General features: G+C 47.1%; 1 protein-coding gene across 1 annotated transcript; it reads left to right on the forward strand.

Annotated features, from left to right (window-relative positions):
• Positions 1-150: 150 nt before the first annotated feature.
• Eef1g (eukaryotic translation elongation factor 1 gamma) lies at positions 151-12,430 on the forward strand. The gene is made up of 10 exons (XM_076559195.1): positions 151-460; positions 1,471-1,629; positions 2,444-2,507; positions 2,659-2,801; positions 3,155-3,298; positions 6,183-6,312; positions 6,634-6,841; positions 11,382-11,554; positions 11,644-11,768; positions 12,193-12,430. The coding sequence occupies exons 1-10, from the start codon at positions 317-319 to the stop codon at positions 12,349-12,351; spliced, it is 1,449 nt and encodes a 482-aa protein (XP_076415310.1). The 5' UTR covers positions 151-316; the 3' UTR covers positions 12,352-12,430.

Below are 12,430 nucleotides of genomic sequence, written 5' to 3' on the forward strand. Positions count from 1 at the left end.
CATATCCCTAAATAGAGAAACCCGAAAAGGAACAAAAGGAATTTCGTAAACTGCCCCGCTTCCTTGCCGCTGTAGTTCGAAACTGCAGGATTCAGCTACGAGCGGTCGAGGGGCGGTGCTTCCGCCGGGTTCTCACACTCTTCCCGCCCTCGGAGAGCTCTGCCTCCTGTTAGGCTCCCGATTGGTCGGCCACGCGGCCGGGGCGGGCCTGTGCAGAGCCTTACTACGCAGGCGCCAGCTCTGCGCGCTCCAGGCCGTGGGCCCCACCCCTTGCTCTTTCCAACTCAGCGCGGCTGGAGACGGAACTGTCGTGCGTATGCCTTTTATGCCGTCCTCGCTTTCCGGCCGCTGTTTCCGCACGCTGTCCCCTTCCTCCCTCCCTCGTCTCCCTGGCGGCTTACTTTGCGGCAGCACCGACAGCCCCACCCCCTTTCTCTGCGGAATCACCATGGCGGCTGGGGTAAGTTTGCCGGCGCCGGTGATCCAGGTCACCCCATCCGCTGCCATCCTTTGACTGAATCGGGTCGGTCGGCGCCGGGAGAGTTCCAGACCCAAACGGAGAGCCGATCTGGGGTCCGCAGGCCGTGCCGCCGGGGAGCAGGGTTCCTAGGGCCTGGAGGGGAACTGAGGCTGGGGCTCGGAGGCCAGCGGTGGGGTGTTCTGGGGTGGAGGAGAAAGGAGGTGACGGGTCTCCACCGCCCGGGTCTTTAGAAAGTGGCCCAGCTGCACTGCCGTGTCAAGGTGTGGCGCCTGGGCAGGCTGGTGGAACTTTTGCGACCGTTTTGTGGGTCAGCAGCGGGGACAGTGGAAACGGAGAGGGTCTTTGTGGGCAGAGGCGACCGGCACACTCAGAGTTGTCTTTCGGGGAGGTTTGGGAGCCAGAGGAATCGGCGAGCAGTGAGGTCAGACCGTTTGTACCTCTCTGGTCAGGTTGTAACAGGGACACAGCTGGGAAACAAACGCTGCAGGACGGGGCCAGAGAGATGTGAGTGCGCCTCGCTCTTAGGAAGAGGAGTCGATGAGCAGAGCGTGCCATTAGAAATCAACGTGGCTCTTCTGAGGGGAACTTTGAAATCTATGGGTGGACGTGTGTACTTTTGAAGCGTTACCAGCGTGGCTCTACTCATACGCTGGGTCACCACGAATGAATGAAATAAGGACTCTGGGAGGCATGGGTGTGTGTGTATTTGGGCAGATGGGAGTCTGGGGGACCGGGAAGTTTGGAAGGGAAGAATGCTGCTAGAGATGTCCTTAAGGGAGGTCACATCTGCCGGCAGGCTTTATTTAGCAGCTGGTATGTAGTTCTGTTCTTGGTATTTCAGAGGACTCCGATTACATAGGGCATACTCAGTTAATTTGGTTCACCAGGAGGACTAAAAATTAGTCGAACACATTGGACTTGCGTGGAAGTGTGGGGAGTATCTTTAGGATTCTTTCACTCATGTCCGTTCTCCGCCCTTTCTCTCATAGACCCTGTACACATACCCCGAAAACTGGAGAGCCTTCAAGGCTCTCATTGCTGCTCAGTACAGTGGGGCCCAGGTCCGCGTGCTCTCCGCACCACCCCACTTCCACTTTGGCCAAACCAACCGCACCCCTGAATTTCTCAGAAAATTCCCAGCTGGCAAGGTGAGTAGGGAAGCGGAGACCCCAAGGAGCCCTAGAATCCTGTTATTCTGGAGATGGCCTCCATGCTATGTTCTTTAGCATTGAAGTGAATTTAAAAAAAATTCATGGGGCCAGGGATGAAAGGCCCCAAGTTTGACTGTCCAGGCACCTGAAAGGAAAAAAAAAATCATTTTGAAGGTTTCTGGTAATCCCAGCATTCTGGAGATGAGGCAGGATTGTGTGAGGGCAGCTTACATAGTCCAGTAAGATCCTGTTTATAAAGGAAAACGGTTGGAGGTATGTATAGTTCTGAAGGGAAATTCGGAGCTGGTCAGTGACTCTCAGTTACAGACCTGCTTTATTTGTGGGCTGAAATGTATTTTGGCCAAGTGTTATCTGTACACATATAATAAGTTTCTTGTGAGTTGGATACTTATCCCAAAGGGTTTGAGTAGAGCTAAATATCAAGCTGAGTATAGAGGGGGGCAAATGCCGAATGTGGGTGCACCTAATGCTTTGGGTAGTGGAGTTGTAGATTTAGACTGATGACATCCATACCTGAATATATTATTTATTTTGAGATAGGGTCTCACTAAGCCTGCCTGGATTCAGACTCAGAGAATGCTGGGATAAAGGGCATGGGGCCTTAATTTCACATTTTAGCCATGTTTGAATTCTTAGTCCAGATACTGAATGCAGATTATAAGAGTTACTGAATATTTTTCATTTCTGAGTTTCAGATAATGTCGAGTTTGCATAGCAAGGGTTGTCCTAACATTCTTGTTTGGAACAGTTCATCCCTGAGAACGTATGTCTTTTCATTGCTTTGCCCCAGGTTCCAGCATTTGAGGGTGATGACGGATTCTGTGTGTTTGAGAGCAATGCCATCGCCTATTACGGTAATTTGTGGGGATACAGGATCGAGAGGTTCTGGGGATGAGGCTGTAGAGGTGGCTGGGAGTGATTGCTGTGGACAAGGTGGAATCTCAGAGACCTGGGTTGGTTTTGGCATGACGTGTAAGTTCCAAGCTTTACGTCCTGCTTTTGCAGTAAGCAACGAGGACCTGCGGGGAAGTACTCCGGAGGCAGCAGCTCAGGTGGTGCAGTGGGTGAGCTTTGCCGACAGTGACATTGTTCCTCCAGCCAGCACCTGGGTGTTCCCCACCTTGGGCATCATGCACCACAACAAACAGGTATGCTTTGGAACTCGGCGAGAAGCCAGAGACAGAGGTGGGGTCAGCTCCTGCATTTTGGGAATAGGAAATAAATAGACAGGGGAGAAGATGCCAGGGATGTGTGGCAGTGCAAAGTAGTGATTACCATCAGTGTGCAGTGGGAGACAGTCATGTTGATCATGAAGAAATTTAACTGAAGAAATTTAACAAAAGTGCTTTATTTCTAGTAAATTCCAAGTGGTCCTAGATTCTAATGATAGAGGGTGGGAGTTGAGCCAGTGCTGATTAAATGGCTCTTTAGTTCTGTTAGTTGGTGGTGGGGCCACAAGGAAAGGGACTTGGTACCCACTGAACTTGAGCATTCAAAACAGGCCACCGAAAATGCAAAAGAGGAGGTGAGGCGGATCCTGGGGCTGCTGGACACTCATCTGAAGACAAGGACTTTCTTGGTGGGTGAGCGAGTGACGCTGGCTGATATCACAGTCGTCTGCACCCTTCTGTGGCTCTACAAACAGGTAAGGTTTGTAAAGAAGCCATTTGATAGGTACCCTGGGTTCTGCTTAGGACTCAGACCTGTTAATGGCTGTAGGAATCCCAGGATTGAGTACTGTGGCTGTTTCATTTTAGGTGATGTTGCTTAGTTTCTTGGGGATCTGGGTTTAATTTAAAAATGGGTAAGTCTGGGTGCGGTGACTTACACTTCTAATCTCACTGCTTGAGGTACTGAGGCAGGAAGATCACTCTGGTATGAGGCCAACCTGGGCTATATAGTGACATCAAAAATAAAAAGCAAAAATTAAAGATGAGTAAGAGGCAAGGATGGTTACTGCAGCATCAAGGGCTTTTGGAGGCAGATCCAAGTCCCCATCTTGGCTTCATTATTCACTGGTACAGATAGAGGGGTCTAAGAATTCTCACGGTTCTTTATTTTATTTTACTTTATTTATCTGTGATAAATTCAAGGTGATAGTAATCACTATTTGGGTTACTATGTTTCTTAAAACATTCAGAAAATTTTTTCATTTGTGTATTTGCATGTATGTATGTATGTATGTATGTATGTATGTATGTATGTATGTATGTATTTGTGCAGATCCCAAGGAGTTGTGAGCTACCATGTGGGTGCTGGGAATCAAACCAGGATAATCTAGAACAACCATTTTTTAATTTAATTAATTTATTTTGATTTATTATTTATGTGCATTGGTGCTTTATCTGCATGTATGTCTGTGAGGGTACCAGATCCTCGGGAACTGGAGTTACAGTTGTGAGATGCCATGTGGGTGCTGGCAATCGAACCTGGGTTCCCTGGGAGAGCAGCCCCATACTACTGTCTTAAGAAATTCTTAGTTTTGGGGCTAGAGGGATGGCTCAGCGGTTAAGAGCACTGGCTGCTCTTCCAGAGGACCTGGGTTCAGTTCCCAGCACCCACATGGCAGCTCATAACTGTCTGTAACTCTTATTCCAGGGGATCTGGCACCCTCACATAGATATTCACGTGGGCAAAACACCAATGTACACAAAATACAAGTAAATAAATTATTTTTTTTTTTTTTTGGTTTTTCGAGACAGGGTTTCTCTGTGTAGCTTTGCGCCTTTCCTGGGACTCACTTGGTAGTCCAGGCTGGCCTCGAACTCACAGAGATCCACCTGGCTCTGCCTCCCGAGTGCTGGGATTAAAGGCGTGCGCCACCACCGCCCGGCCGTAAATAAATTATTAAAAAAAAGAAATTCTTAATTTTTATTTTTATGTCTATGGGTGCCTGCAGGCATATCTGTGCACCACATGCATTGCTAGTGCTCACAGAAGCCAGAAGAGGGATCACATCTCCTAGAAGTGGAGTTACAGATGTAAGGCACTATATTGGTGCTGGGAGTCCTCTGGAGCAAGTGTTCTTAACTGTTGACCCCTCTCTCCAGCCCCTGTCATTTTCAAGTTTGCCAAAATAGGAGGGGGGGAGAGCTGAATCTTGTCATGGAGACAGATCACAGAAGTCAAGAACTGCCAGTTCTGAAGTGCTTGGGTTCAAGTAATACTTGAGCACTTACTAGCTGTGTGCTGTGGACATGGAAGCATTACAAACGCCTGTGAGGCAGATGGTCTGGAACACAGTAGGAGCTTTGGTTCCCACTGTACTGCAATTCTGGACCAGAATGGGTCTGGAGTACAACATTGTTTAAAAAATAAAACCAATAACCTAAAGGGCTGAAGAGATGGCTCAGAAGTTAAGAGCTCTCTGCTGAGGATTCAGGTTCAATCCCAGTACACATAGCAGCTTATAACTGACTCCAGCTCAAGAAGAATCCAATACCTTCTGGTTTCAGTGGGCATCAGGCATGCACATGGTGCACAGATATAAACGGAAGGAAAACACTCATACACATAAAAATGAAATCAGTCTTAACTTTTTAAAGAGGATATGAATTTTTCTCTTGAGGAGTCAGGACTGTCTGTCCCGTGCTGGGGTTGTGCTGTGTACACTCTGGTCTCTTGGGTTTGGTTGTGTCGTCAGTGTAGGTTGTGGTTGGCGTGTGGAGCTGGAGTGGGGTGGTGACATGTGTACCTGGGATGCTCTAGGTCCCATTCCCAGCTTCACACATGAAGGGTCTTTATTTTGGGGTCAGTAACCACCCCCGTTCACCCCCTTGGATGCTAGGTTGGAACTCAGTACCTGTGCATACTGGGTTACATGTACCACTGAGCTCCGTCACTACGTCACTCGCCTTGTACTCTTAGATAGGCTCTGTTACAGACTTTTGTTGATCTAACTTAAGAAAATTTCATTGACATGGAATTTAAAAGATTAAGAGTAGACATGAAATGCTTGTGTAAAAGAGCAAAACAATCAGTATTATATAGAGTAATAGCATATGAAGGAATAGCAACAATCATCCTTCTAGATTGAACTGTAAAAGCAGAAGAGAAAGAAGCACTTATAATCCCAGCATTCCAGCACTGAGGCAGGAGGATCATGTTGTGGAAGCCCACTTGGGTTATGCAATAAAACTGACTAAAAAACAAAAAAAGGAGACTGGAGAGATAGCTCAATAGTTAAGGGCACTGGCTACTCTGCCGGAGGACTGGGGTTTAGTTCCCAGCACCCATATGGTGGCTCACAATCAACTGTAACTCCAGTTCAGGGAATCTGATGCTGTTTTCTGGCCTCAAGGAACACTGCACATAGGTGGTTCACAGATACATGTAGGCAAAATATTCATATACATTTAAAAAAATGCACCCTTTAAAAAAGAAGTCCTTGAGGAGATGTAGTAATTTAAGGTTCTGCTGTGTAGGGATGGGGAGGAAAGTGGAGACAGAGGTAAGGGTCTTATGTTCTGGTCTGAAATCTGTTCACAGCCTTTCCAGTGTTGACTGTTTCTGTCCTTTCATCCTGGCAGGTCTTAGAGCCTTCTTTTCGCCAGGCCTTCCCCAATACCAACCGATGGTTCCTCACCTGCATTAACCAGCCCCAGTTCAGGGCAGTCTTGGGGGAAGTGAAGCTGTGTGAGAAGATGGCCCAGTTTGATGGTAAGTCTGAAGAGACAGCATGTGATCAGGGTCAGGGTTTGATGGTAAGTCTGAAGAGATAGCATGTGATCAGGGTCAGGGTCCAGTTTGTTCCTGTCAAGCCCTTGATTTGTATAGCCTTTGACTTTTGGTGACCTATAGAACATAGGGTATCAAATAGTAACTGACATATTGGAATGCAGTGTGTGTGATAATGTGTGTTTGTTCCTTGAGGCTTGTTTGGACAACCAAATGCCTCACCAGCATTTTTCCCTGCTTGCTGCCTGGTTTGGAAGAAAATGGAAAGAGGCAGAATATTTACTTTCTTCTTTCCTTTACCAGCTAAGAAGTTTGCAGAGAGCCAGCCTAAAAAAGATACTCCAAGGAAAGAAAAGGGCTCACGAGAAGAGAAACAGAAGCCCCCCCAGGCTGAGCGGAAAGAGGAAAAAAAGGCTGCTGCCCCAGCTCCTGAAGAGGAGATGGATGAGTGTGAGCAGGCACTGGCTGCTGAGCCCAAGGCCAAGGACCCCTTCGCTCATCTGCCCAAGAGGTAAGCATGTTGGGAGGCGTTCTTAACCTTTGTTCCTCTGACATATCTGGGGCTGCAATTTTAGGTTGTTTGTGTAAATACTGATGGATGTAAGTGTAGTCAGGTCTCATTGTAGTTCAGGCTGGCTTATGAGGAGGCTGTGTGGCAGAGGATGCCCTTGAATTTCTGACTGATCTTCCTGCCTCCACCTGGGATGTCACCAATATGGAAGTCCTGTGTTTTGTTTGTTTGTTTTTGTTGTTTATGGTTTTTCGAGACAGGATTTCTCTGCAGCTCTGGCTGTCCTGGAACTCACTCTGTAGACTAGGCTGGTCTTGAACACAGAGATCTGCCTGCCTCTGCCTTCCCAGTGCTGGGATTAATGGTATACACCACCACTGCCTGGCTTCCTTCTGCTTTTCTTTTTCTAAGACAGAGTATCGATATGTAGCCCTGGTTGACCTGGAACTCTTTGCATAGACCAAACTGGTCTCAAAATCACAGAGGTCACCTGCCTCTGCCTCCTAAATTCTGGGGTGCACTACCATGCCTGAAATCCCTTTTATTTGTGATGTATGACTTTGTGCCCCTGGGTGTGCATGTGTAAAGGCTAGAGGCTAGAGGTCAACAGATGTCTTCCTGTTTGGCTCCCCACCTTTTTTTTTTTTTTTTTTTTTCCCTTTTGAAATCTCCCACTAAACCTGAAGCTTGACGTTTTTGCTCGCCTAGCTTCTCACCCTGAAGATACCTCTAGCCCTCTACCCTCGCCCCGGGGTACAAATGCTAGCCACCATGTGCAGCTTTTAAAAGTACAAATGCTGGGGATCTGAATTAAGTTGCTCATGCTTGCATAGCAGGCGGTCTCCCTGCTGAGCCGTGTCCTCAGTCTGCTAGAATTCTCTAATAGATGGACAAAAGCAGAGGTTTGCCTTTTTTTTTTTTGTTTTTTTTTTTTTTTTTTTGAGATAGGGTCTCACTGTCTCAAAGGCAGTCTGATGGGCTCGCCTGTGCCTCCCAAGTATGGTGTATGCCACCATGCCTGTCTTCTTTGGGTTTGTATTGTTTTGAAGCAGGGCCATTCTGTGCAGACAAAGCTGCCTGAATTAACAGGACCTCCTCCCCTTGTGCTCCAAGTACTCCCATTATGGGAGTGTCCCCAAAGTCTAGCATCTTTACTTTTCTCACCACATTTTCTGCCCTTCCCCAAACCATTTTCTTTGCACTTTGCTGGTCTGCTGAGGCTTCATACTAGTTTTCTCCTTGCCGGGACCACTGGGGAAAAGCAGTTAAAAGGAGGGAGAATTGTTTTGTTTCATGGTTTGATGGCAACCAGGAATGTCATTTTACTGGTAGTCAGGGAACAGAGACAGATAAACGTTGTGACTCACTGTCCCTTTTTATTCAGCCTGTGACCCCAGTCCTTAGGGTAGTATTGCTCAGTGAGACTGTGTCATCCAGTCTGTTAGATTTCCTTGGAAACATCCCTAGGCGTGTCCAGAAGTGGTCTCCCAGGTGATAAACCCAGTCAAGTTGACTGAGAAGAGCCATCCAGGTTCAGTTTTGACCTGCCTGCATTTTGTGATGTTTTAACGTGATTACCCTGTGAACCAGCATGTGGAAGCACTCTGGGGACAGCTGTGGGTGGTGGCTGGAGAGTTGTACATGGCGGGCATGGACACTAACGGGCAGGGATTTCTAGCTAAGAGCCTTAATTTCTAGGTTTGTTTTTTTGTTTTTGTATGAGACCAAGAAAACTTCAGCATTAGCTGCTTAAGTTGTGTGTGTGTGTGTGTGTGTGTGTGTGTGTGTGTGTGTGTGTGTGTGTGTGTGTGTGTGTAGGATTGGAAGGTGCTAGGGCTGGATTAGGTTCATTTAAGACAACCCTGCTCACAGAACAACGCATCAAGTCTGAATCAAGGGATTGACTCCAGCCTTGCACTAGTATAGATCTAACGAGCAAGATTTTGATTTAAAACCTATTATATATTCTGTTGTACTATAGACACTTAAATGTGGTAGGTCTGTATTATGGACAGAAAATAAATCAAGTAACAAACAAAGTACTTGAAAAGCTTTGCTTCTTCTGCCTTTTCTCTTTAAAAGTATTTTTAAAATTAATTTATTTTGTGTGAGTTGGGCCTGCTCTTGCCAGCCATAGAGAGTGCACTGATGTGGATAGTCAGTTCTTTTTCTACTATGTGGGTCTTGGGAATCAAGTCAGCTCACCGGCTCACGGAGCAAGGGAGCAAGCGCCTTTACCCGCTGAGCCTTCCTGCTGGCCCTTATGTACCTTTGAGAATGTTAATTTAATGCCTATTTGTTGTGTTACCATTGATGCCCTTCTGGGATGCCAAAAGTATTTTCCCTCGGGACTGTATTATTTGCTGTTGGTTGGTGGCTGGTTCTGTTTTTTAGACAGATTCTCAGACTGTGTAGCTAAGCGTGACCTTTACTCCTGGTCCTCCCTTGTCTCAGTCCCAAATGCTGGATTGCTGACACGAGCCACCACATCTCGCTTCTCTTAGGGCAGCTCTGGCTGTCCTGGAACTCACAGAGAGATCGACTTGCTTTCTGCCTCCTGAGTGCTGGGATTAAAGGAGTGTCTCACCATGTCCCACATCCCTCAGCCTTTTTTGGTTTTTTGAGATGGTTTCTTTGTAGCCTTGACTCTGTAGACCAGACTGGCCTCAAACTCAGATCTGCCAGCTCCCTAAATGCTGGGATTAAGGCCCCTTAGGCTTTTTGATATCATAAAATTGAAGTCAGTGGCTTAACTTTCATTTGTTCAAGGTTTCCTTCTGGTCCCTTTAAGATCTCCAGCTGGATGAGTTTCAGGAGCGTATGTTTATTGTTTTGTATGTACATATATACCCACATACATTTGAGGGTACTGGGTATTGAATTTGGGGCTTCACCCATGCTTAGGCATTTGCTGTACCACCTAGCTGGACCGCCAGTCCTAGTTTTTTGAGGCAGGATCTTGTTATATTCCTATGCTGAGATTACAGATGCAGACCAAAGCTGATGTTTATTATTTGGGCAAAAAACAGATGGAGTGTGAAAAAGTCTTCAGTCCTACCTTTTGGCTGGAAGAGGAAGTTTTGAGGTTTTCAGGCCCCTCATAAGGGTTGTCTGGTGGACATTTGGAGACCAATCTGGACCTGTGGTTAAAGGGCCGATTTCTGGCTTTGCTACAGTATAACCTTGGATCAGACTCATCATTTAACCTCATCTGTAAAATGAAAGAAAGGTAGCAGTGTAATTTAGGTATTGTAAGGATTGAGCAGAAATAATGTGATACTTAGACTGTAGCTTTTGACAGGGTCTTGTGGAGCTCAGGCTGGCCTTGGAGCTTGTTATGTCTGAGGATGACCTTGGACTACTGATCCTCCTGCCTCTACCTCAAGCACTGAAAGTACTTGAAGTAATATTTATGCCTTGCTGGTGTGTGTGTTTGAGTGTGTATTTGAGACAGGGTTTCTCTTTGTAGCCCTGGCAGTCCTGGAATTTATTCTGAGACCAGGCTGGCCTTGAACTCAGATCCTCCTGCCTCTGCCTTCTAAGTGCTGAGATTACAGGCGTGGGCCACCACTGCCTGGCCATTTATTATTTTTCAAAGTTTCTATAGAAGTTATTTTATGTGTAGGAGTGTTTGCCTGCATGTTTGTCTGCACCATGTGCTCGCGTAAGGCCTGAGGCGGTCAGAAGAGGGTATCAGATCCCCTGGAACTGGAGTTAAAGATGGTTGAGAAACATTTATAATTGGAAAGGAAAAGAAAAAAAGGAACCTGAGCCATGGGGGAAATAATACCTCCTGTGCCTGTGCTAGCTTTCTTGGCATCTGGATATCTGACTCTTGAGTATCAGGTTACTTTGGTAACTTTTTCTTTTGGTTTTTTTTTTTTTTTGAGACAGGGTTTCTCTGTGTAGCTTTGGAGCTTGTCCTGGAACTCACTCTGTAGACCAGGCTGGCCTTGAACTCACAGAAATCCACCTGCCTCTGCCTCCCAAGTGCTGGGATTAAAGGCGTGTGCCACCAGGGACTAGAGGAAATGGGCATAAAGATTGAGGTAGCTATCCTCTGCTTGTATTCTGGTTCCAGCCTGTAACCTGAGAAGGTCTGTGGTAGGGAGGGAGACTTAGGTGAGTTTGACTTGAGCACTGACTTGTAGTTCCTGGGGACTACCTACATTGTAGCCCAATGTAGGTTCTGGGGAATGTCCAGGAGGGGCTAGAGAGGGAAACACATACTACCTTGCTTTTAGTCACCACCTGGGGGCAGCAGCCAGCTGTGTTGTCCTTGCTGGACCCAGCAGATGCTCTGGGTCCTGGCTTCCTCATGCATGTCTAGCACTCTCAGGTCCAGAAATGTCTTAGCTCTTGTTCTTGCCCCTCTAGCTTTCTTCGCTTATAATGCTATTAGTGTCTTTCACTACATTACAGGGACCACTCCCTTCAAAGCAGTAAATACCAAGTGAAAACGCCAGTGGCCCAGAGATACTTTGTAGTCGCAGCAGGACTTTCTCCTTATTGGCCTCCTTGTGTTTTCTCTTCTCTCTAGTACCTTTGTGTTGGATGAGTTTAAGCGGAAGTACTCCAATGAGGACACCCTCTCTGTGGCACTGCCATATTTTTGGGAGCACTTTGATAAGGATGGCTGGTCCCTCTGGTATGCCGAGTACCGCTTCCCTGAAGAGCTCACCCAGACCTTTATGAGTTGCAACCTCATCACTGGTGAGAAGAGGAGTGGGTTTGGGAGTAGGGAGATCAAGGTAGTGGGGACATGATTCCAGAGGCTGAATAGTCTCCCTTTTTCCCTCCAGGAATGTTCCAGCGATTGGACAAACTGAGGAAGAATGCCTTTGCTAGTGTCATCCTCTTTGGAACCAACAACAGCAGCTCCATTTCTGGCGTTTGGGTCTTCCGAGGCCAAGAGCTTGCTTTTCCGGTGAGGAAGGTGCTGGGGGGGTAGTCTCTTCAAATGAGCAAGAGTATAGAAAACTGGGAGAGGCCGGGCGGTGGTGGCGCACGCCTTTAATCCCAAGACTCGGGAGGCAGAGGCAGGCGGATCTCTGTGAGTTCGAGGCCAGCCTGGGCTACCAAGTGAGTTCCAGGAAAGGCGCAAAGCTACACAAGAGAAACCCTGTCTCGAAAAACCAAAAAAAAAAAAAAAAAAAAAAAAGAAAACTGGGGGTCTTGGGCCTTCGCCAGTGGGTATGGGGAAATCTTCTGGATTGTACATAGGAAGTATGTTCATATCTGTGTGAGTCCTAGCATCTGATGTCTGAGCTGGAAATTGCAGGGATGTGGAGCCATGTCCAGTGTCTAACCACATACCTTTGTACTGTTTTTTGTTTTTTTTAAATCTCCAGCTGAGTCCAGATTGGCAGGTGGACTACGAGTCATATACATGGCGGAAACTGGATCCTGGTAGTGAGGAGACCAAGACCCTGGTTCGAGAGTACTTTGCCTGGGAGGGGGCCTTCCAGCATGTGGGCAAAGCCGTCAATCAAGGCAAGATCTTCAAGTGAACATGCCTTGCCGTCACCTAGCTGCCTGCACCTACCCTTCAAGGGAGATGGGGGTCATTAAAGGAAACTGAACATTGAA

The sequence above is a fragment of the Peromyscus maniculatus genome, chromosome 1 (assembly GCF_049852395.1).
Source record: "Peromyscus maniculatus bairdii isolate BWxNUB_F1_BW_parent chromosome 1, HU_Pman_BW_mat_3.1, whole genome shotgun sequence".
NCBI classification, from domain to species: Eukaryota; Metazoa; Chordata; class Mammalia; order Rodentia; family Cricetidae; genus Peromyscus; species Peromyscus maniculatus.

Excerpts from the sequence above, each read along its gene's own strand:
- Eef1g (XM_076559195.1), top strand. The coding sequence starts at position 317 with ATGCCTTTTATGCCGTCCTCGCTTTCCGGCCGCTGTTTCCGCACGCTG. Across the intron at positions 3,299-6,182 it reads TTCTGTGGCTCTACAAACAG|GTCTTAGAGCCTTCTTTTCG; the intron begins GTAAGGTTTGTA and ends TCATCCTGGCAG. Across the intron at positions 6,313-6,633 it reads GAAGATGGCCCAGTTTGATG|CTAAGAAGTTTGCAGAGAGC; the intron begins GTAAGTCTGAAG and ends TTCCTTTACCAG.